The sequence below is a fragment of the Rhinoraja longicauda genome, chromosome 34, assembly GCF_053455715.1.
Source record: "Rhinoraja longicauda isolate Sanriku21f chromosome 34, sRhiLon1.1, whole genome shotgun sequence".
Classification (NCBI taxonomy): Eukaryota; Metazoa; Chordata; class Chondrichthyes; order Rajiformes; family Arhynchobatidae; genus Rhinoraja; species Rhinoraja longicauda.
In genome coordinates, this window is record NC_135986.1 from 12,662,893 (window position 1) to 12,686,492 (window position 23,600).

The window sequence follows — 23,600 nt, forward strand, 5'->3', positions numbered from 1 at the left end:
TCCATATCCCTCCAAAGCTGTCCTATTCATCAGTACTATTAGTACCTGTCTAACTGTTTCTTAAACGTTGGCATAGTCCCAGCCTCAACTACCTCATCTGGCAGCTTGTTTCATCCATCCACCACCCTTTGTGTGAAAAAGTTACCCCTCAGATTCCTATTAAATCTTCTCCCCTTCACCTTGAACCATGTGTATTGTATGTGTGGTGACGGGTGTCCTTTTGTGGAACTGAGACCGTGACTGTGAATCCGGCAGTTTGTCGAGTCCCACAGGAACTGGCCTATGGGAAAAGCCCATGTGCCGTCCTTCCCCAGCCTGGCCCCTGCGTGACTGCCTCGCAACCTCCATTGTTCCAAGCAGAGAAGCGATGATTCTCAGCAGCGGCTCCGCCCAACTCCGCCTCCCCCGCCCTGTCAGTGTCACCAGACACGGGGCAGTGGGCGCGCTCTGTGATTGGTGGCAGCGAGGTGCTGTGAATGGTCTCTTCAGTGGTCCAATCAAACAGTTGAATCAAACTGACCAATGACAGTGCTCGCCTTCCCCATTCCCTCATTAGCATAGGGCGGTGGGGCAGCCTATTTAATCCGCGCTCAGAGCTTGTTCCAAAAGTGTGTCTGAAGCCGAGAGACGAAATGCCTGAGCCACCGAAAGCGGCCAAGAAGGGCGCCAAGAAAGCCGTGTCCAAACCTGCAGGCAAGGCGGGCAAGAAACGCAGGAGGTCGAGGAAGGAGAGTTACGCCATCTACATCTACAAAGTGATGAAGCAGGTTCACCCCGACACCGGCATCTCCTCCAAGGCCATGGGCATCATGAACTCGTTCGTCAACGATATTTTCGAGCGCATCGCGGGCGAGGCTTCCCGCCTGGCTCATTACAACAAGCGGGCGACCATCAGCTCCCGGGAGATCCAGACCGCCGTGCGCCTGCTGCTGCCCGGGGAACTGGCCAAGCACGCCGTGTCGGAAGGGACAAAGGCGGTGACCAAGTACACCAGTTCCAAGTAAAGATCTTCACTGCTGACAAACCCAAACCAAAAGGCTCTTTTAAGAGCCGCCCACAATTTCACTGAAAGACTTGTGCTATTTTGGTATCGAATTGCTGCAAAATTGTATTGGGACTTTTGTTTAGGCAGCAATGTTTTAAATTATGTTTACGTTAATTAAATTGCGGCGATATAGTTTCAAGAATAAGGGGTAGGCCATTTAGGACTTGGATGAGGAAAAACGTTTTCACCCAGAGTTGTGTATCTGAGGTTCTCTGGCACAGAAAGCAGTGGAGGCCAATTAAAGAAAGATGTTTTCAAGAGATGGATTTAGCGTTTGGGGCTGAGGGAATCAAGGGATATGGGGGAAAAGCCGGGACAGGGTACTGATTTTGGTTGATCATATTGAATGGCGGTCTGGGTCGAAGGGCCGAATGACAGAAACTATTTTCTGTCTTAAGTTTCCAAAATCCCTCTTTTACTGATTTCAGGACATTCAATTCCTCACAGAACCACTTTTAACGCCGTAGCTTCACGTCCGTCCGCAGTTTGTGAGCAATGACCGACTATAACAATACTCTTTACACAGAAACCCGCCCGCTGTTATGTTCAGTGAAACGCATTTTTCCGATCGTTTACTAGTTAATGTCAATGCAAGATTAAATTCACAGAATCTCATGTCGGAGAATTAATTCACACTTCGTTTCTATTGTAAATTGACCGGGAACAAATGATGAATCCGAGGTTATAACGTTTGTTTTTTGAGATTTTTACGGAATGAAAAATGTTGGCGGACTTTTCAAACTTCAGCTCATTTTGGGGACTGACCGTTGGTTTCGGCGCTTCTCTTGTTGCCGCCTGTTCATCGGTGAATCATGAAGCCACTCATGAATGGACCGCTCCCCTCACCAATGACATTAGGCGCTTCACCATTCATACAGGAAGTACAAGGGTAACGCAACAGCCAAGGGCAACAAGGGGCCAGGAGATAACATGAAGGTTAATCCCAAGAGATTTTATATAAACATAGCACAAAAAGTAAGGAAGTTTGTGTTTGGTAGATTATTTCTTTGTTGTAACAATGCTTCTTGGCAATAAATCTTATACCGTTGGAAAGCCTGTTTATTTCCCTTTTAAATGGTGCCACATTTGTAAGGAACATGCATTTGTGGGATGAGCAGCAGAGCTGAGTATATGGGATGCGCCCATGAAAAATTTGCCAAATCTTCTCTGCCAATGCCAAACAGCTTATTCTGCCATTGACTCTTGTTCGGTGTTGTTTGGTGGATTGGATGATTGGTCTGAAGAAACAAGACATATTGGCAATTTAACAATTTATTCATTTAATAAACAGGAGCCACGGTAACGTGTGGAAGAACCATACACAGCCACAACAGCCTGGCACCTCCTCCTCATGCTGGTCACCAGCCTGGTCACACACTGTTGTGGGATGGCATCCCATTCTTGTCAGCACCTGGGGGTACCAGAAGCTCAAAACAAGAGTCAATAGCAACAGCAGAATAAGCTGTTTGGCATTGGCAGAGAAGATTTGGCAAATTTTTCATGGGCGCATCCCATATACTCAGCTCTGCTGCTCATCCCACAAATGCATGTTCCTTACAAATGTGGCACCATTTAAAAGGGAAATAAACAGGCTTTCCAACGGTATAAGATTTATTGCCAAGAAGCATTGTTACAACAAAGCAATAATCTACCAAACACAAATTTCCTTACTTTTTGTGCTATGTTTATATAGATATGCATGGAGTTACAGGCAAGGTCCTCAATTAATATTTCTACTCTGTTTTTACTGAGGAGAAAGACAGGAGGACGAAGGAACTTGGGGCAATCAATGGAAGTATATTGAGAGCAGTCAATATTATGGCAGAAGAGACGTTTAATGTAATATTTAGTATGAACTGTTTGTGGAATAGCCTTTTGAGACCAGTGACTACAATTCGATCAGAGAAAAGTTCAGGTTTTTACATAGAGTATGGGGGGGGGGGGGGGGGGTCCTTTTTTCTGGTTTAAAAAAAAGTCTGATGAGAAAAGAATAAGAGAAATGGCACTGGGAAAGTTTCGGGTTTGAGACAGAGCTCTTGGTCCGCAGATATAGTCGTGACTCTGCGGGATTTAGACCAAGACGGGGAGACACGTCTGCGGTAGATACACAGAACGGTTGTGTGGCCCGGTACTCGGCTCTTAGACAGACACTGTGGGTGGCTCTGAAAAGAGCCTTTGGATTGTTACATTAATGTTTCGCCAAGTTACTTGGTCTTGGTGGCCGCGCTGGTTTTCTTGGGCAACAGCACGGCCTGGATATTGGGCAGCACCCCGCCCTGAGCGATGGTCACCCTTCCCAGCAGCTTGTTGAGCTCCTCGTCGTTGCGGACGGCCGGTTGTAGATGTCTGGGGATGATGAGGGACTTCTTGTTGTCGCGGGCCGCGTTACCGGCCAGCTCCAGGATTTCAGCCGTCAGATACTCGAGCACAGCAGCCATGTATACTGGGGCTCCAGCTCGTTCCATATACCCACCACCTTCTGCATGAAAATGGTGCCCTTATTAAATCTTTCCCCATGCACCTTTGACCTACGTCTTCCGGTTCTTCATTCATCTACTCTGGGTAAAGGCGCTGCTCATTCAACTTATCTGTTCCCCTCATGATTTTATACACCCTTCTAAGAATCACCCCTCAGTCTCCTATCCTCCAAGGATTAAAGTCCTAGTCTGCCTGTCCTCAAGACCTGGCAACATTTTGTGAATCTTCTCCACGTTTTTCAGCTTAATGACATCCTTCCTATGACAGGGTGAACAAAACTGAATGTAATACTCCAATTGTGGGCTCATCAACGTTGTGTACAACTGTAAAATAGCATCCCGACTTCCAGTCTGAAGAAGGGTCTCGACCCAAAACATCACCTATTCCTTCTCTCCAGGGATGCTGCCTGTCCCGCTGAGTTACTCCAGCTTTTTGTGTCTATCTTCTGTACCCAATTCCCTGACAGATGAAGGGCAATGAACCAAACGTCTTCTTGACCACCCTATCTATCTGTGATGCCAGTTTCAGGGAACCATGTACCCACACACCTGGATCACTCTGCTCTGTTACACAACCCAGGCCCCACTATTCACTGCAAAGTTCTTACTCTGGTTTAACTTTGCAAAATGCAACAATTTGCACTTATCTGCAATGACCTCCATTGAGTAATTGTTAGCCGACTTATGCTCATGATCAAGATATTGCTGTAATTTTTTTATAACTATCTTTGCTATCTATTAGATCACCCAGTTTCATGCCTTGTACATTCTCATCCAAATCGTTTATGTAAACCACAAAGAGAAATCAGTTCAGTCAGATCCCTGAAGCACACTAATCTGAAAAAACCCAACATTTCACCAACACCACCAACATTTCAGAATGGCAGGCAGTAACTAGTGGGGTACCGCAAGGCTCGGTGCTGGGTCCGCAGCTATTTACAATATACATTAATGACTTGGATGAAGGGATTAAAAGTACCATTAGCAAATTTGCAGATGCTACAAAGCTGGGTGATAGCGTGAACTGTGAGGAAGATGCCATGAGGTTGCAGGGTGACTTGGACAGGTTGTGAGAGTGGGCGGATGCATGGCAGATACAGTTTAATGTGGATAAGTATGAGGTTATCCACTTTGGTGGTAAGAATAGGAAGGCAAAGTATTATCTGAATGGTGTCAAATTATAAGAAGGATGTCGACAAAATGGAGAGGGTACAGAGGAGATTTACTAGAATGTTGCCTGGGTTTCAGCACTTAAGCTATAGAGAGAGGTTGAACAGGTTGAGTCTTTATTCTTTGGAGCATAGAAGGTTGAGGGGGGACTTGATAGAGGTTTTTAAAATTTTAAGAGGGACGGACAGAGTTGACATGGGTAGGCTTTTCCCTCTGAGATTGGGGAAGATTCCAACAAGGGGACATAACTTCAGAATTAAGGGACAAAAGTATAGGGGTAACATGAGGGGTAACTTCTTTACTCAGAGGGTGGTGGCTGTGTGGAATGAGCTTCCGGTGGAAGTGGTGGAGGCAGGCTCGATTTTATTATTTAAGAGCAAATTGGATAGGTATATGGATGGGAGGGGATTGGAGGGTTATGGTCTGAGAGCGGGTAGAGGAGACTAGGTTAGAGAAAGTGGTCGGCATGGACTGGTAGGGCCGAACAGGCCTGTTTCCGTGCTGTAATTGTTATATGGTTATATGGTGTCAAGTTAGGAAAAGGAGACGTACAACGAGATCTGGGTGTCCTAGTGCATCAGTCACTGAAAGGAAGCATGCAGGTACAGCAGGCAATGAAGAAAGCCAATGGAATGTTGGCCTTCATAACAAGAGGAGTTGAGTATAGGAGCAAAGAGGTCCTTCTGCAGTTGTACAGGGCCCTAGTGAGACCGCACCAGGAGTACTGTGTGCAGTTTTGGTCTCCAAACTTGAGGAAGGATATTCTTCCTATTGAGGGCGTGTAGCGTAGGTTTACTAGGTTAATTACCGGAATAGCGGGACTGTCATATGTTGAAAGACTGGAGCGACTAGGCTTGTAGAAGGATGAGAGGAGATCTTATCGAAACGTATAAGATTATTAAGGGGTTGGACACATTAAAGGCAGGAAACATGTTCCCAATGTTGGGGGAGTCCAGAACAAGGGGCCACAGTTTAAGAATAAGGGGTAGGCCATTTAGAACTGAGATGAGGAAAAACTTTTTCAGTCAGTTGTGAATCTGTGGAATTCTCTGCCTCAGAAGGCAGTGGAGGCCAATTTTCTGTATGCATTCAAGAGAGAGCTAGATAGAGCTCTTAATGATAGCGGAGTCAGGGGGTATGGGGAGAAGGCAGGAACGGGGTACTGATTGAGAATGATCAGCCATGATCACATTGAATGGCGGTGCTGGCTCGAAGGGCCGAACGGCCTCCTCATGCACCTATTGTCTATCTGCCAGAATCCTTTCCAGTTATGAGCCTACCACAGATGTTAGGCTCACTGGTCTATAGTTTCCAGGCTTTTCCTTGCAGCCTTTCTTAAATAGAGGCAGAACATTAGCCACCTTCATGGCACCTCACCCATTTTTAATGATGATTAATATATCAGCCAGGGCTGCCACAAGTTCCTCTGTAACTTGGATATATCTGATCGGGCCCAGGCAATTTATGTACTTTCATATGTATTACGACGTCCAGCTTCTCCTTGATCGTAACATGGAGTGACCTTAAGACATCACTGTTCCTGTCCCAAGTTCCCCAGGATTCACATCTTTCCCCTTGGTAAAAACGGAGGAGAAATACTCATTGAGGACCGTGCCCATCTCCTGCGGCTCCACACAGAAATTAAAGAACATTGGTTTCTGAGGGACCATATTCTCTGTGTCGTGACCCTATTTCTCTTATGCATATTTAAAATCTCTGGATTTTCCATAATATTATTTGCCAGAGCTATCTGCTGCCCTCCTTTTGCCCTCCTAATTTCTTAAGTATGTTCCTTATATCCAAAAACTCCTTCAGGGATACACTTGATCACAGCTGCCTTTTCCTGTCCAATGCCACCTCCTTTTTCCAGATGAGAGTCTGAATTTCTCTTGCCGTCCAGGCGTCCTTGCAACCTGCTTTGCCTTCACCCTAACAGGAACATGCATGCTCTGAGTTCTTGTCATCACACGTTTAAATGCATCCCACATTCCAGATGTTCTTTGGCCCAAAACCTACCTCAATCAATGTTAGCAAGTTCCTATCTAATACCATCGAAGTAGGCCTTGCACAATTCAGAATATTAACTTGTGGGTCCACTGTCTTTATCCATAGTCATTTGAAAGCTCATGAAAGAATATGTTCCAGGTCGATCTTTGTGTGACGGCTAACTGTGGGTGGGTCGAAACAGTTACATTAAAGCTGTGTCGTAACATTGGTACAATTCTGGGGTACTGGAAGACTCTTAAAAGAGCCCCAAATTCACTGCGAAAATCATAGTTTCCCAATATTGACTGGGGAAATCATAGTGTGAAAGGTTAAGATGGGGTGCAATTTCTCAAATGTGTTCAGGAGAGTTTTCTCCAGCAATATGTAGAGGGGCCCACACATGAGAGGGCAACACTTGATCTAGTCTTGGGAAATTGGGAAGGGCAAGTGAATGAAGTGTTCGTGGAGGAGCCTTTTGGGACCACTGTTTGAATAGATTTACGATAGTTATCGATAGGGACAGAAAGGGGCCACAAGTTAAGAATGCTAAATTGGGGCAAGGCCAACTTTGAGGGTATGAAAAAAGGCCTCACTCAAGTTGTTTGGAGTAGGTTGATTGAGGGTAATGCAACAACAGCCAAGGGCAACAAGAGGCCAGGAGATAACATGAAGGTTAATCCCAGGAGATTTTATAGATATATGTGGGGAAAAGCGTAACTAGAGTTACTACATGTGGGGAAAAGCGTCTGAAGAAGGGTCTCGACCCGAAACGTCACCCATTCCTTCTCTCCTGAGATGCTGCCTGACCTGCTGAGTTACTCCAGCATTTTGTGAATAAATCCCTTCGATTTGTACCAGCATCTGCAGTTATTTTCTTATACTAGAGAGAGTGGTATCACTCAGGAATCGAAGTGGTCAACTCTGCATGGAGCTACAGGCAAACCCCTCAATTAATATTTCTATTCTGTTTTTACTAAGGAGAAAGACATGAGGACGAAGGAACTTGGGGCAATCAATGGAAGTATCTTATGGCAGAAGAGGTGCTGAAGGTAATATTTAGTATGAAGTGTTTGTGGAATTGCCTTTTGGGACCAGTGACTACAATTCGATCAGATTTACGATAGATATGGACAGAAAGGGCTCACAAGTATAAATGCTATATTGGGGCAAGGCCAACTTTGAGGGTATGAGAGAAGGTCTCACTCAAGTTGTTTGGAGGGGAAAGGAACATCAGCCAAGTGGGATGATTTTAAAAATGTGCTGACAGAGCTCAGGATGTGCACGTCCCTGTTAGAGTAAAGGGCAAGGCAGGTAAAAGTAAGGAAGCTTGGATAATTTGGGAAATTGAGGCATTGGTCAAGAATAACACGGCCGAGAGAGCCACAAAGCTGGGATCAAGTGTATCCCTGGAATAGTTTCAGGAACTAAGGATCAAACTAAATAGGAAAATCAGAAGGGCAACAAGGGGCCAGGAGATAGCTTGAAGGACAATCCCAAGAGATTTTGGGAAAAAGGGTAACGAAAGAGAGTGGTATCACTCAGGAATCAGTGGTCAACTCTGCATGGAGCCACAGGCAAGGTCCTCAATGATTATTTCTACTCTGTTTTTACCAAGGTGAAAGACAGGAGGACGAAGGAACTTGGGGCAATCAATTGAAGTGTCTTGAGAGCAATCAATATTATGGCAGAAGAGGTGCTGAAGGTAATATTAAGTATGAAGGTAGACAATTCTCCCGGGTCTGATCAAATATATCCACGAGAATTGTGGAAAATTAGAAAGGAAAGTATGGTTGAAATCTACAAGTTGTCATTAAATACAGGAGAGACTGGAGGGTGCTAAATGTTGAGCCAGTATTCAAGAAATGCTGCAGAGAAAATGCTGGGATCAACAGGCTAGTGATCTAACATCAGTAGATGGAAATTTACTAGAGAGTATTCTGAGGGATAGGATATACATTCAGATGGATGGCTCATGAGGGATAATCAGCATGGTTTTGTGCATGGAATGTCGTGTCTCACAAATCTGATTTGGTTTTTTAAAGATGTGACCAAAAAAGTTGATGAGGGCAGAGGAGGATGTTGTATATATGGACCTCAGCAAAGCATTCAACAAGGTTCCAGGTTGTAGGCTGCTCTGGAAGGATAGATTGCAGGGGATCCAAGGAGAGATAGCTGAATGGATAAAAAATTGGTTTCATGGAAGGAATCGGAGGATGATGGTGGAAGGTTGCCACTTAGACTGGAGGCCTGTGACCAGTGGTGTGCCTCAGGGTTTGGTGCAGGGCCCGTTACTGTTTATCATCTATATCAATAATTTCAATGAGAATATATATGGTAAGATTAGCAAGTTTGCAGATGATACAAAAGTGGGTGGTATTGTAGGTAGTGAAGATGGTTGTGAAAAATCGCAGCACGATCTTGATCGGTTGGCTAGTTGGGCTGAGGAATGGTTGATGGAATTTAATACAGAGAATTTCTCTATTTAATACAGAGAAATGTGAGATGTTGCATTCAGGAAGTTTGACATGAGCAGGACCCACACAGTGAATAGTGGGAACGAGTGTTATAGAGCAGAGGGATCAGGGAGCACAGGTACATAGTTCCTTGAAGTTTGAGTCACAGGTAGATAAGGTGGATAAAAGGGCATTTGGCACATTGGCCTTCATCAGTCAGACTATTGAGTATAGATGTTGGGAGATTATGTTGCAGTTGTATAAGATGTTGGTGAGGCCGCATTTAGAGTATTGTGTTCAGTTCTGGTCACCATGTTATAGGAAAGATGTTATCAAGCTGGAAAGGGAGCAGAGAAGATTTACGAGGATGTTGCCAGGGGTCTGAGGGTCGGAGCTATAGGGTGAGGTTGAGTAGGCTGGGAGTATTCCTTGGAGCACAGGAGTATGAGTGATGATCTTATAAAATCATGTGTGTAATAGTTCAAGTAGATGCACAGTTGTTTACCCAGTCGTTTATCCAGCTGGGACATGCTGGACTGTGTGGGGATGTTCATCAGGTCATAAGTGATAGGAGTAGAATTATCCCATTCAGCCCCTTCAAGTCTGCTCAGCCATTCAATCATGGTTGATCTATCTCTACTTCCTATTTCCCATTGTCCAACCTTCTCCCCATAACCTCTGTACTAATCAAGAATCTATCTATTTCTGCCTTCAAATATCAATTGACGGCCTCAACAGCCTCCAGTGGCAAAGAATTCCACCAATTCACCACCCTCTGATGAAAATAAATTCTCATCTCCTTCTTAAAATAACGTCCTTTAATTCTGAAGCTATGACGTCTCGTCCTTGACTCTCCCACTAGTGGAAGCATTCTATCCACATCCACTCTATTCAAGCCTTTCACTATTTTGTATTTTTCAATGAGGCCACCCCTACCCCTTTCTTCTAAACTCCAGCCAGTACAGGCCCAGTGCCGACAAACGCTTATCATAGGTTAACCTTCACATTCCTGGGATCATTCTTGTATGGACCCTCTCCGGAACCAACACATCCTTCCTCAGATATAGCGAACAAAATTGCTCAACATATTCCAAATGCGGCCTTACCAGCTCCTGAAAGAGCCTCAGCATTACATCCCTGTTTTTGTATACTTGCCCTTGTCAAATAAATGCCAGCACTGAGTTTGCTTTCTTTACTACCGATTCGACTCACAGAATAACTTTTGGGAGTGCTGGTGCAGGATTCCCAAAGTCCCTTTGCACCTCCGATTTCTGGATTCTCACCCCATTTAGAAAATAGTCTACGCCTTTATTCCTACTAACAGAATGCATGACTCCACATTTTGCTACACTATATTCAAACTTGCCACTTCTCTACCTCCTCTCCCAACCTGCCCAACTCCTTCTGCAGAGTCCCTGCTTTCTCTGCATTACCTGCCCTTCACCTATTTTTGTATCATCTGCAAACTTGGCCACAAAGCCTTCAATCCCCTCACCCAAATCATTAATATACAACGTGAAGAGTAGCGGCCCCAGCACCGATCCCTGCGCAACTCTGCCCAGTCACTGGCAACCAATCAGAAACACCCCCTTTATTGCCACTATTTGTCTTCTGCCATCCAGCCAAACTGCTATCCATGCTAGTATCTGCCCTTTGATACATCTTCCTTAGCAGCCTCACGTGTGGTACATTATCAAAGGCTTTCCGAAATCGAAGTTAACAACATCTGCTGACTCTCCTTAATCTGTCCTGCTATTCACTTCTTCAAAGAATTCCTGCAAATTTGTCAAGCAAGAACTCCCTTTCAGAAAGCCATGCTGACTTCAGGAATAAAGTTGGAAGGGGGTTGAGGAATGTGTGTGCATCTCGGTGGGGCACAGGAAAAAGAGGAAAGAGTCTGCAACTCCTTGGTTTGATCCCACCTGCAGTCACATCTTCCCACCCCCACCTTTTCGCTGAGACTGCTGCCTCCGCAAATATTTATCTCATAATTTTTGCCTTTTCAGGTCTAGCCTTTATCCAATTATTTGTAAATAAATGCTCCTCACCCACCCCACCTCTATCACCTATTACTTGTCAGTCTTTGGCCCACCCCATCTCGCTTCCAGATTTCTCCTCTCAACTACAATCGGTCTGAAGAAGGGACCCGACCCGACTCATGTGTCCAGTGAGGTTTTCTTAGACAATAAGTTGAAGGCCCCACTGGAGAGGAGGCAAAATTGGACCTCCTATTGGAAAATCAGGCACGCAAGCGACTGAAGAGTCAATGGGGGAGCACTTTGGGACCAGTGATCATAATTCTATCAGTTTTCGGTAACAGAATTAAGAGATTATGCTTCAGATCTAGAATGCCTCGTTGATGCTACAAATGGAGTCTGAGTACGGTGTTGGACTGTTCTTTAAAAATAAAGGGTTGCTCCAGTAAGAAAAAGCTCAGGTGAAACCAAATCCAGGGACTTACACAGAGAATGGTGAATCTGTGGAATTCTCTGCCACAGAAGGTAGTTGAGGCCAGTTCATTGGCTATATTTAAGAGGGAGTTAGATGTGGCCCTTTTTGCTAAAGGGATCAGGGGGTATGGAGAGAAGGCAGGTACAGGCTATTGAGCTGGATGATCAGCCATGATCATATTGAATGGTGGTGCAGGCTCGAAGGGCCGAATGGCCTACTCCTGCACCTATTTTCTATGTTTCTATGTCCCGGCCTCAGAGAGTTTAACTCAACTGGAAAACTGCCAACCCCATGAATCTGCAGCACAGTTTGAGTGGAGAGGAAAGATTCCCCTGGGAACTGTGCACTGAGCCAACCATCTGTGCTGTGAATGTGCAGATGTTGGAAGTGTACGACAGGCCCCCAAATAGTCAAAGGGATTAAGGTGAACAAATATGCCAGGAGATTGCAGGCAGGTGCAAATCTAATAGGGTTGCCATAGTCGGGGGTTTTAACTTTCCAGATATACAGAGACTGTCATAAGCGCCAAACACTTTGACAGGGTGGAATTTCCCATGTCCAATGTGTTCTGGAAATTTCCTCGCGATATGTAGAGGCTCCTACAAGAGATGGGCAAAGCCTGATCTAATCCTCGGAAATTGGGGCGGGGAAGTGACTGAAGAAGGGCCTCAACCCGAAACTTCACCTATTCCTCTCATAAAGAGATGCTGTCTGACCCGTTCAGTTAATCCAGCTTTTTGCGTCTATCTTCGGTTTGAACCAGCATCTTCAGTTCCTTCCTACACAAGTGATTGAAATGTCAGTGGGCAAGTGAGACCAGTGATCCCACATCTATTAACTTTAAAATGGTTATGGAAAAAAACAGGTTGGGACATTAAGTTAAAATTCTGAATTGGGCAAGGCCAACATTGATGATATTGGACAAAAACTTGCTAACATTGATTGGAGTAGGGTTTGCATGAGAGAAACTAAGGCTGGTCTGGAAAAAGGAGGCATGAGACAGGTAGAGGCGGCTGGGATCAAATGTATCCAGTTTTGGGATGTGAGGAGCAAACTTAAGAAGGAAATAAAGAGGCAAAATGGAAGCAGGTGAAAGCTTGGGAGGATAATATGAAGGAGATTCCAGAGATTTTACAATACATTAAAGGAAATAGGACACCTGGAGGGAGAATATGGCCCCTCAGAAACCAAAGCAATAACTTCTGTTTGGAGACACAGATGATGTGCAAGATCCTCAATTACTATTTCTCCTCTGTTTTTACTGAGGAGAAAACATGAAGACCTTGGTACCGTTAATGATGATGATGTTGAGGTCAGTACATGTAATGGTCGAGTAGATGCTGGAAGGCCTTATGCATATGAAGGTAGATAAATCATCTGGGCCCGACCAGGTATATCCAAGGACACTGTAGGAAGCTAGAGAAGAAATTGCAGGAACTTGGTAGATATATCAATTATCATTAGACATGGATGAGGTGCCAGGAGGGTGGCCAATATTCTGCTTCTATTTAAGAAGGACTGCAAGAAAAAGCCGGGGATCCATACATCAATAAGCCTAATGTCTGTGGTAGGAAGGTTACTGGAAGGGATTCCAATGGATAAGATAAACCTGTATTTGGACAGTAAGGAGTTGATTAAGGATTGTCAGCATGGTTTTGTACATGGGAGATCATGTCTTACAAATTTGAGTTTTATGGAGAAGTAATCAAAAAGGTTGATGAGGGCAAATCATAGATATTGTCGATATGGACTTCAGCAAGATATTTGATTAGGAGGAAGCTTTGGAAGGTTACATCGCATGAGATCCAGGGATAGCTAGCTGACTAGAGACATAGAAAATAGATGCGGGAGTAGATAATTTGACCCTTCGAGCCAGCACCACCTTATTCTTAAACTGTGATCCCTGGTTCTGACTCCCCCAACTATGAGGAACATTTTTCCTGCATCTTGCTTGCCCAATCCCTTAAGTTTCTATAAGATCCCCTTTCATCCTTCTGAATTCCAGTGGATACAATCCCAGTCGACCCATTTTTTTGTCATGTTAGTCCTGCCATCCCAGGGATTAACCTGGTGAACCTACGCTGCACTCCTTCCTCAAATTAGGAGACTGCAGAATTTTGTGAGAGGGGTGATATGGGGAGAGGGAACAGGCTCTCAAGATGAATGGGAAAGAGACGAATTAATTTGTCATAGTATTACTGATTGAATCCGTGCCTCTGAAAGTTTGCGAAGCTCCGAGTCATGGGTGCAATGTCAGCAAATCTTTGGAAATTGGCTGTTTCAGAAACCGGGGGAGGAGCTGGGGATAAGACGCTCTGCTCTGTCTGTCACTCTGACTGTGTCTCGACCCCTTCCCGCCTCTCTTTCTCTGCGTGTCTGGAGCAGGTCGGGGCGCTGTCTATAAGCGCCGTTTATTGTGCAGCGACTTGGGTGAAGCAGCATCATGTCTGCCTGTCCTCCATCATGGAAGTCTTGGACGACAGCAAGCGGGAGTGCCTGGACCAACCACTGACCCTTGAGGAGCTGACTGGCTCCATCCGTTCCTTTGACTCAAGTAAAACTCCCGGAGGCGATGGCTTACCGGCAGAGTTGTACTCGGCTCTGTGGGACTGGGTGGGCCCGGACCTGCTGGAAGTGTACAACGATATACTTCTAGCCGGCAGCATGTCAGACTCAATGAGGAAGGGCAGCATCACCCTAATCTACAAGCAGAAGGGGGAGATGAATGACATAAGGAATTGGAGACCCATCACATTGTTGAATGTAGACTACAAGATCCTGTCTAAGGCCATCGCCAACCGGGTCAAGTCTGCTCTGGGACAGGTGATCCACCCGGACCAAACCTGTGCTGTACCTGGCAGGAAAATCTCAGACAGCCTGGTGCTGCTGAGAGATACCATTGCCTACGTGCAGGACAGACGGGTGGATGCCTGCCTGGTCAGCTTGGACCAGGAGAAGGCCTTCGACAGGATATCGCACACGTACATGAGGGACGTGCTCTCCAAAATGGGCTTTGGGGAGGGAATCAGGAAGTGGATACAACTGCTCTACTCCGATATCTGTAGTGCAGTCCAAATTAATGGGTGGGAATCAGACAGCTTCCCCGTCAGGTCTGGAGTCAGGCAGGGTTGCCCTCTTTCCCCTGTCTTGTTTGTCTGTTGCATTGAACCCTTTGCCGAATCCATCAGGAAGGATGCAAGCATAAGAGGAGTGACATTGCCAGGCAGTGGGGGCACTCAGGTCAAGGCCTCCCTGTACATGGACGATGTCGCCGTCTTCTGCTCGGATCCAGGGTCGGTCCGCAGACTGATCAGCGTCTGCGACCAGTTTGAGTTGGCCACGGGGGCCAGGGTAAACCGCAGGAAGAGCGAGGCCATGCTCTTTGGCAACTGGCCCGACCGATCTTCCATCCCCTTCACCATCAAGCCTGACTTCCTGAAGGTGCTGGGGATCTGGTTCGGGAAGGCTGAGGCATGTAACAAAAATTGGCTGGAGCCGATAGCCAGGGTGGGGAAGAAGCTGGAGCTGTGGAAGCAGCGCTCCCTCTCCATCACGGGGAAAAACCTGGTCATCAGGTGTGAGGTGCTCTCGGGGCTGCTGTACTTGGCGCAAGTGTGGCCCGTCCCTCCCTCCCACGCCAAGGGGATCACCCGGGCCATCTTCCGCTTCATCTGGGGGTCGGCGATGGACCGGGTGCGACGAGCCACAATGCACAAGTCGGCAGACAACGGGGGTAAAAGCGTGCCCAACGTCGCCCTCATTCTGATGGCCACCTTCGTGTGTGGCTGCATCAGGCGGAGCATAGAGCCAAGGCACGTGGGCACCAAATGCCACTACCTGCTGAGGTTCTACCTGTCCCCGGTGTTGCGAAGGATGGGCCTGGCGCAGATGCGATGCAATGTGCCAGTCAGCTGGACATTGCCGAACCATCTGTCGTTTGTGGACAGGTTCTTCCAGACCAACACCTTTGACCACAAGTCCATCGGGCAGTGGTCAGCACGGAACGTCCTGCAGGCACTGCAGGGGAATGACTCCATGGATTCTGTGGCGTGGTTCCCAGAACAGACAGCCCAGCTTGTCTGGCAAAATGCCTAATCGCCAGTACTCACCAACAAGCACCAAGACCTGGCTTGGCTGGCGGTGAGGGGAGCCCTCCCAGTCAGATCCTTCCTGCACCGCCGGAACCTCACTACCAGCGCACGCTGTCCTCGGGACGGCTGCTACGGAGAGGAGACGGTGGCCCACCTCTTCAAAGAGTGTGGATTTGCCAGGAGAGTCTGGAGAGGTCTGCAGGGGTCCCTGTCACGATTCATTCGGAGCAGCTCCGTCACAGAGGACTCTGTGCTCTACGGACTGTTCCCAGGGACGCATTCCGAGACTGACATCGAGTGCTGCTGGAAGGTCATCAACTCGGTGAAAGACGCTCTTTGGTCTGCCCGATCCTTGTTGACCTCCCAGAGGAGCGAGCTGTCCGTCAAGGAATGTTGCCGACTGGCCCACTGCAGACTGCAGGAGTACGTGCTGAGGGACGCTCTGAAGCTCGGTGCAGCCAACGCCAAGGCCCTGTGGGGGAGGACCACAGTCTAGGGTCCTTCCGCTGCTGGACATGGGGGGGGGGGGGGGGGGGGGGGGGGGGGGGGGCAGGGTGTGGTGGAGAGAGACGCCCCTCCAAATAAGGGATACTGGGTAAATGTATGTAAATGTAAGTAAATGTCTGAGTAAATGCCTGTATTGAATGTGTAACCTCCGGAAATGTCGGATGGGTTTGTTTAAAAAAAGATGTTTTGTAAATGATATTTATTACTTGAATAAAGTATTTTTTTATATAAAAAAATAAAGAGGGAAAGGAGGCAAAGGACTGGGCAAAGGCGGAGCCAAGCGGCATCGGAAAGTACTTCGCGACAATATCCAGGGCATCACCAAACCAGCCATCCGCCGCCTGGCTCGGCGTGGCGGTGTCAAGCGAATCTCGGGTCTCATCTACGAGGAGACCCGCGGGGTGCTGAAAGTTTTCCTGGAGAATGTGATCCGGGATGCGGTCACCTACACCGAGCACGCCAAGCGTAAGACGGTCACTGCCATGGATGTGGTGTACGCTCTGAAACGCCAGGGCCGCACTCTCTATGGGTTCGGCGGCTGAATAACCCCCCTTTCTCCAAACGACAAAACAAAGGCTCTTTTAAGAGCCGCCCAACGTCTCACAGAGGGAGCAGTGACCGGGAGTATGAGAAGATTATCATGAACGAATAGTTATTTTCCGACCGCTGCATGCAGAGTTCATCGATTGATTCCTGTGACAATAGACAATAGACAATAGACAATAGACAATAGGTGCAGGAGTAGGCCATTCAGCCCTTCGAGCCAGCACCGCCATTCAATGCGATCATGGCTGATCACTATCAATCAGTACCCCGTTCCTGCCTTCTCCCCATACCCCCTCACTCCGCTATCCTTAAGAGCTCTATCCAGCTCTCTCTTGAAAGCATCCAACGAACTGGCCTCCACTGCCTTCTGAGGCAGAGAATTCCACACCTTCACCACCCTCTGACTGAAAAAGTTCTTCCTCATCTCCGTTCTAAATGGCCTACCCCTTATTCTCAAACTGTGGCCCCTTGTTCTGGACTCCCCCAACATTGGGAACATGTTATCTGCCTCTAATGTGTCCAATCCCCTAATTATCTTATATGTTTCAATAAGATCCCCCCTCATCCTTCTAAATTCCAGTGTATACAAGCCCAATCGCTCCAGCCTTTCAACATACGACAGTCCCGCCATTCCGGGAATTAATCTAGTGAACCTACGCTGCACGCCCTCCATAGCAAGAATATCCTTCCTCAAATTTGGAGACCAAAACTGCACACAGTACTCCAGGTGCGGTCTCACCAGGGCCCGGTACAACTGTAGAAGGACCTCTTTGCTCCTATACTCAACTCCTCTTGTTACGAAGGCCAACATTCCATTGGCTTTCTTCACTGCCTGCTGAACCTGCATGCTTCCTTTCATTGACTGATGCACTAGGACACCCAGATCTCGTTGAACTCCCCCTCCTCCTAACTTGACACCATTCAGATAATAATCTGCCTTTCTATTCTTACTTCCAAAGTGAATAACCTCACACTTATCTACATTAAACTGCATCTGCCATGTATCCGCCCACTCACACAACCTGTCCAGGTCACCCTGCAGCCTTATTGCATCTTCCTCACAATTCACACTACCCCCCAACTTAGTATCATCTGCAAATTTGCTAATGGTACTTTTAATCCCTTCGTCTAAGTCATTAATGTATATCGTAAATAGCTGGGGTCCCAGCACCGAACCTTGCGGTACCCCACTGGTCACTGCCTGCCATTCCGAAAGGGACCCATTTATCCCCACTCTTTGCTTTCTGTCTGTTAACCAATTTTCTATCCATGTCAGTACCCTACCCCCAATACCATGTGCCCTAATTTTGCCCACTAATCTCCTATGTGGGACCTTGTCAAAGGCTTTCTGAAAGTCGAGGTACACCACATCCACTGACTCTCCCTTGTCAATTTTCCTAGTTACATCCTCAAAAAATTCCAGTAGATTTGTCAAGCATGATTTCCCCTTCGTTCAGCGGTTGTTCAGCGGTTGTCGGATGATGGTGTGAGATTAGACCGATATTCTGCAGATTCAAACTATGAGGGGAGACCTATAGTAGATCATTCTCCAGGCGATCTCCTTTCCTATCTTGACCACATAATTTAATCCAACAACACTGAAGTCGACTCGAAGCCTCTCTGGGGAACAGTCGCGTATCTCCAGTCTCGGGCAGAGCTGAATTCCGACAGCTTCGGCAGCGGGTCTGTAAATCCACATCGCATATTCAGATTTAATGGTTGCACAGTTGCAAGGGGGGTATTTACCTCGGTTCCCGCTTGCTGTTAAATTGGCGGGCAAATTGAAATTGAACCGGTAGCCAACCAAGCACACTGCAGTCTGCCCTCGCTGGTTGTCTGAGCTCCGCCCGCCGCTCACAAATCTCTGTATTTGGTCACAAATAATATTCCCGCCGCCGGCCTCAGTCTCGTGCAGATCAGTTTATGTTGTAAATCTCAACATAAACTTGAGATGCAGTAAACCAGAAATTTGGAAAAAAAAATCATTTGTTCAAAAGATTATCCAAAATTAAATCATTCTAAATGTGTTTGTTGGAGCAGTTCCCCCATTTCTCCGTCTCCGAATCTCTTTATTGATTTCTGAAGTAGTATCAATGTTTACATTCCGATTATTCGACTGCAAGTACGACTTTCATTATTCTCTGATCGGTATATATGACAGTCTCGATTCTTGACTCTTGAATCACGATTTGATGATGCGATTTTGCAAATATGCATATTATCCTGCATGTTTCTGGGAATTTACCTTCCGATTAGCGACGAGACACCTTGCAAGCTGTCTGAGGGTATGGATGGTCCTCCTTCAGAGACTGCGGTCGGAGCCCAGACTGCAGTGTGAAAATTTGCTATGAATAAAACCGTGAACCTAATGCCGAACTGGAATGCGAATTAGAGCAGTTACAGACAAGGGCAAGGGAAACAGAATGCAAAATTTGGTCGTCTGAAGGTATAGTCCTAAACCGAAGTATCGACCACAGACACAAAGCTGGAGTAACTCAGCGGGTCAGACAGCAATAGGTGACGTTTTGGATCGAGACCCTTCTTCACACCAAAATCCATAAACACAATTGCCCTGGCAGACCCAGTGTTTCTGCCTGCTCATGTCCCACTGAAATCATTTCCACATACCTGGACTCCATCCTATGCTCCCTGGTCCAATCCCTCCCGGCCTATGTCCCTTCATCTCTTTAATAGCTTCCGCTTTCAGCACTCACTCCCCTGCCCCCAGATAGAACAGAGATCCCCTGATTCACATCTTTCAGTCTCCACATACAACATATCATCCTCTGACATTTCCGCAACCGTCACCGTGATCCCATCACCGGTCACAGCTTCCCATCCTCATCCCTTTCTGCCTTCAAGAGACCACACCCTCTGCAACTTCTTGTTTCGGTCATCCCTTCCCACCCAATCCACCCCTTTCCCAGCTACTTTCCTCTGCAAGCACATGAGATACAACACCTGTGCCTGTACCTCATCCCTCACATATTTCCAAAGACCTCAGCTGTCCTTAACATGAGACAAAGATTCTTGTGCACCTCCTTTAATCACCTCTGTTGTATTTGGTGTTCCTGATGTGGCTTCCTGTACATTGGTGAGACCAGGTTGTAGACTCCGCGACCGTTTTGCTGAAGACTTGCACTCAACCCCCAAGGCCTGGAGTTCCCAGTGGCTAACCATTTTAACTCCCCCTCCAATTCCCAAACTGACCTTTCTGTGCTGGGCCTCCTCTATTGCCAGAGCGAGGCCACGCGCAAAATGGAGGAACAGTACCTTATATTCTGTCTGAGTAGCTCACAACCTGATGGTATAATAATAATAATAATAATAATAATAATATTCATTTATTGTCATTGCAACGAGTACAACGAAATTAAAAAATAGCCAATCCTGACGGTGCGTACAAACATATATGCAATAAATGCAAAAACAAATAAATACATAAATACAATTAAATACAATTATGTTAAGTACAAAGATTTTTTAGTGTTGCCTAGTGCAAAGGTAGTGTTCAGTTCTCGTATGGCCCTGGGGTAAAAACTGTTCTTAAGTCTGTTTGTTCGGGATTTTATCGACCTGAAACGTCGACCAGAGGGCAGATGAACAAACAGACGGTGGCCGGGGTGGGATGGATCTTTTATTATTTTGCCTGCTCTACTGAGGCAGCGTAGGCTGAACAGGTGCTCCAGGGAGGGCAGTGAGCAGCCGATGATTTTCTGGGCCGTCGTGATGACCCTCTGAAGGGCCTTCCTGTCCTTTTCTGAGCAGCTGGCATACCATGTGGTTATACAGTATGCCAGCACACTCTCGATGGAGCAGCGATAGAAGGACAACATGAGCTTCTCCTGCAGGTTGGTTTTCCTGAGGATCCTCAGGAAGTGGAGTCTCTGCTGTGCCTTCTTTACTGTGGTGATGGTGTTGGTAGACCAGGTGAGATCCTCTGCGATGTGCGTACCCAGGAACCTGAAAGCTGGTACCCTTTCCACACAGACCCCATTGATGTAGAGTGGGTCGTAATCTCCACTGGTTTTCCTAAAGTCAATTATAAGTTCCTTTGTTTTGGAGGAGTTCAGGACCAGATTGTTCACTGAACACCATGCTGCCAGCCTTTGGATTTCATCCCTATAGGCTGTCTCATCTCCTTCTGTATGAACATTGAATTCACCAGTTTTAGGTAACTAACCTACAAACAATTCCCAAACCCACCCCTTGTTTTTCTCCCTCCTTCATCCCTTCCCTGTGACTACTTGGACTCTGACCCAATCATAGCTGATCATCTAAAATCAGTACCCTATTCCTGCTTTTTCCCCAAACCCTTTGATTTCTTTAGCCCAAAGAGCTAAATCCAACTCTCTCTTGAAAACATCCAGTGAATTGGCCTCCACTGCCTTCTGTGGCAGAGAATTCCAAAGATTCACATCTCAGTCCTAAATGGCCTACCCCTTCTTCTTAAACTGTGACCCCCGGTTCTCGACTCCCCCATCATCGGGAACATTTTTCCTGCATCTAGCTTGTCCAATTCCTTAAGAATTTTGTGTTTCTATTAGATCCCTTCTCATCCTTCTAAATTACAGTGAATGCAAGCCCAGTCAACCCATTATTTTATTATATGTCAGCCACACCATCCCGGAAATTAACCTGGTGAACTAATATTGCACTCAAGGGTTATGGGGAGAAGACAGGCACGGGTTATTGATTGTGGACGATCAGCCATGATCACAATGAATGGTGGTGCTGGCTCGAAGGACCAAATGGCCTCCTCCTGCACCCATTTTCTATGTTTCTATGTTTCTGCTCCCTCAATCGCAATGTCCTCATTTAGCCTCACTCTGACAATGAAGGAGACCTAGTACAGAAAGGTCAGTGTGGGAATGGGAAGGATAATTAAAGTGTTTGGCAGGTAGGTTCAGGCCGACTGAGGGAAAGTGATTGGCTAGTCTATATTTGGTCTTGCCGAGGTATAAGTGTCCACATCTTGCCCCTGTGCGCAATGACTGCCCGTGGCGGTTCCTCTAATTGACAGCTCACTCTGCCCCTCCCCGGGTTGCAACCGTCCCTGTCCCGTGACGTGAGACAAACTCAACGAGCATGGTGCACACTGACGTCAGTCAGGTCCCACAGCATCACTGACATCTTTCCCTCAGCAACAGGATGGTCCAGGTAGGCAGCGAGTTCCACATAGGGGGAGCGGCCTGGGCCCGGGGTGGGGATAAGATTCCCCCTACCCCTCGGTCAGGAAGTGTTGCAGTGGCCTGTGCCTGTGGTGGGGGTGAGATACCCTCCCTCTGGGCAACAACTGTTTCAGCGGCCTGGGCCAGTGTGCCCAGGATGCTCAGTTCCGACGCCACACTGAAGGGAGAGGAAGATGCTCAGGGGAGAATGAAGCAAGAGTGGCTGGCAGAGGAAGTCAAAGATAGCATAAATGCAAAAGAGAAGGCATATAATATTACAAACATTAGCGGTTAGTTAAGCGGATTGTGAAGCTTAAAAAACCATAAAGGCCATAAGGGGAGTAAAGATGAAATATGAAGGTAAGTTTAGCAATAATATAAAAGAAGACACCAAAAGTTTCTTCAGATATATAAAGAGTAAAAAGATGTAAGCGTGGACGTTGGACCGCTGGAAAATTAGTAATGGGGAATAAAGAAATGGAGAACAACTTCAATAACTGCTTTTTTTGTGTAGGAAGGAACTGCAGATGCCGAAGATAGACACAAAGGAGTAATTCAGCGGGACAGGCAGCTTCTCTGGAGAGAAGGAATGGGTGATGTTTCAGGTCAAGACTCTTCAAGTGTGTTGTGTCAGTCTTCACAGCAATATGCCAGAAATTTAAGGCCCTCAGGGGCAGGTTAGTGAAGTTGCTATTACCGAGTAGAATGTGCTTGGGAAGCTGAAAGGTCTGAAGGTGGATGTCACCAGGACCAAATGGTCTACATCACAGAGTTCCGAAGGAGGTTGCTTTAGAGATTGTGGAGGCATTAGTCGTGATCTTTCATGAATCACCAGAGTCAGGAGTGGTCCCAGAAGTCTGGAAAATTGCAAATTTCTTGCGATCTTGGATGGAGCTGTTCCCAAACTAAGATGTGAAGCATCAGGATGAACTGTTGATTATGCATTGAGAGTATTTCCTGCAGTTCTGGTCGACACGCCACAGGAAAGATCTGTTTAAGCTAGATAATGCGCAGAAATTATCACAAGAACATGCCTCGATTTGGCGGACCTGCGAGATAGATTGGACATGCTGCTCTGTCAGGGGTGAAGTGGCTGAGGGATGACATGATAGGGTGCATAACATTCTGAGAGGCACAGATGGGGGATAGCTAGAATATGTTTCCCATGGTTGGACTGCATGAAATGGAGGGCATGGGTTTAAGGTGAGAGGGAGCGTGATTAAAGGGTATCTGAGGAGTAAATCTTTCACACAGAGCGTTATTGATATATGTAATGTGTTGTCAGAGGTGGAGGAGGCAGGGACAGTAACAACATTTAAGACACACCTGGGCAGGTACTTGAATGAGCAAAGCACAGGGAGATATGGAATTAATGCATGTAACTGGGATGAGTATAGACAGGCATGATGGGGGGAATGTGCTTGGTGGGCCGAAGGGCCTGACTGTACATAGTGTAACTGTGACACTCCTCCACTGCCTGCAGTGGCTTTGATTGCCTGGGCCCTCAGCACTGAGCTTGCCTCACTGAACCCCTTGTCCTTTGAAATGTTATTTGGACCCCCTCACTGTGACCAAGCTGTCAGCCATTTCTGCCAATGTTACTCACAGTGGTTCACCAATTTACCATGTGTGAGGAGTGATATTGATGCTACATTGTAACCAGCTCAGTGATAGGAGATGGGGAAATGTTGGTATGCAGCGGG

At 46.7% G+C, this 23,600-nt stretch overlaps 2 protein-coding genes across 2 annotated transcripts; both read left to right on the forward strand.

Annotated features, from left to right (window-relative positions):
* The first annotated feature begins 621 nt into the window (after positions 1–621).
* Positions 622–7,708, forward strand: LOC144609738 (histone H2B 1/2-like). The gene is made up of 2 exons (XM_078428249.1): positions 622–1,000; positions 7,657–7,708. Exons 1-2 carry the CDS (start codon positions 633–635, stop codon positions 7,667–7,669), a joined length of 381 nt encoding a protein of 126 aa, XP_078284375.1. The 5' UTR covers positions 622–632; the 3' UTR covers positions 7,670–7,708.
* Positions 7,709–12,856: 5,148 nt separating this feature from the next.
* On the forward strand, positions 12,857–16,722 carry LOC144609572 (histone H4-like). The gene is made up of 2 exons (XM_078428079.1): positions 12,857–12,894; positions 16,422–16,722. Exons 1-2 carry the CDS (start codon positions 12,857–12,859, stop codon positions 16,720–16,722), a joined length of 339 nt encoding a protein of 112 aa, XP_078284205.1.
* Positions 16,723–23,600: the final 6,878 nt, after the last annotated feature.

Bases quoted from the DNA above. Each gene is read 5' to 3' on its own strand.
- LOC144609738 (XM_078428249.1), top strand. From the start codon at position 633: ATGCCTGAGCCACCGAAAGCGGCCAAGAAGGGCGCCAAGAAAGCCGTG.
- LOC144609572 (XM_078428079.1), top strand. From the start codon at position 12,857: ATGAAGACCTTGGTACCGTTAATGATGATGATGTTGAG. The intron at 12,895-16,421 runs GTCAGTACATGT...AAAAAAATAAAG, and splicing joins TTAATGATGATGATGTTGAG to AGGGAAAGGAGGCAAAGGAC.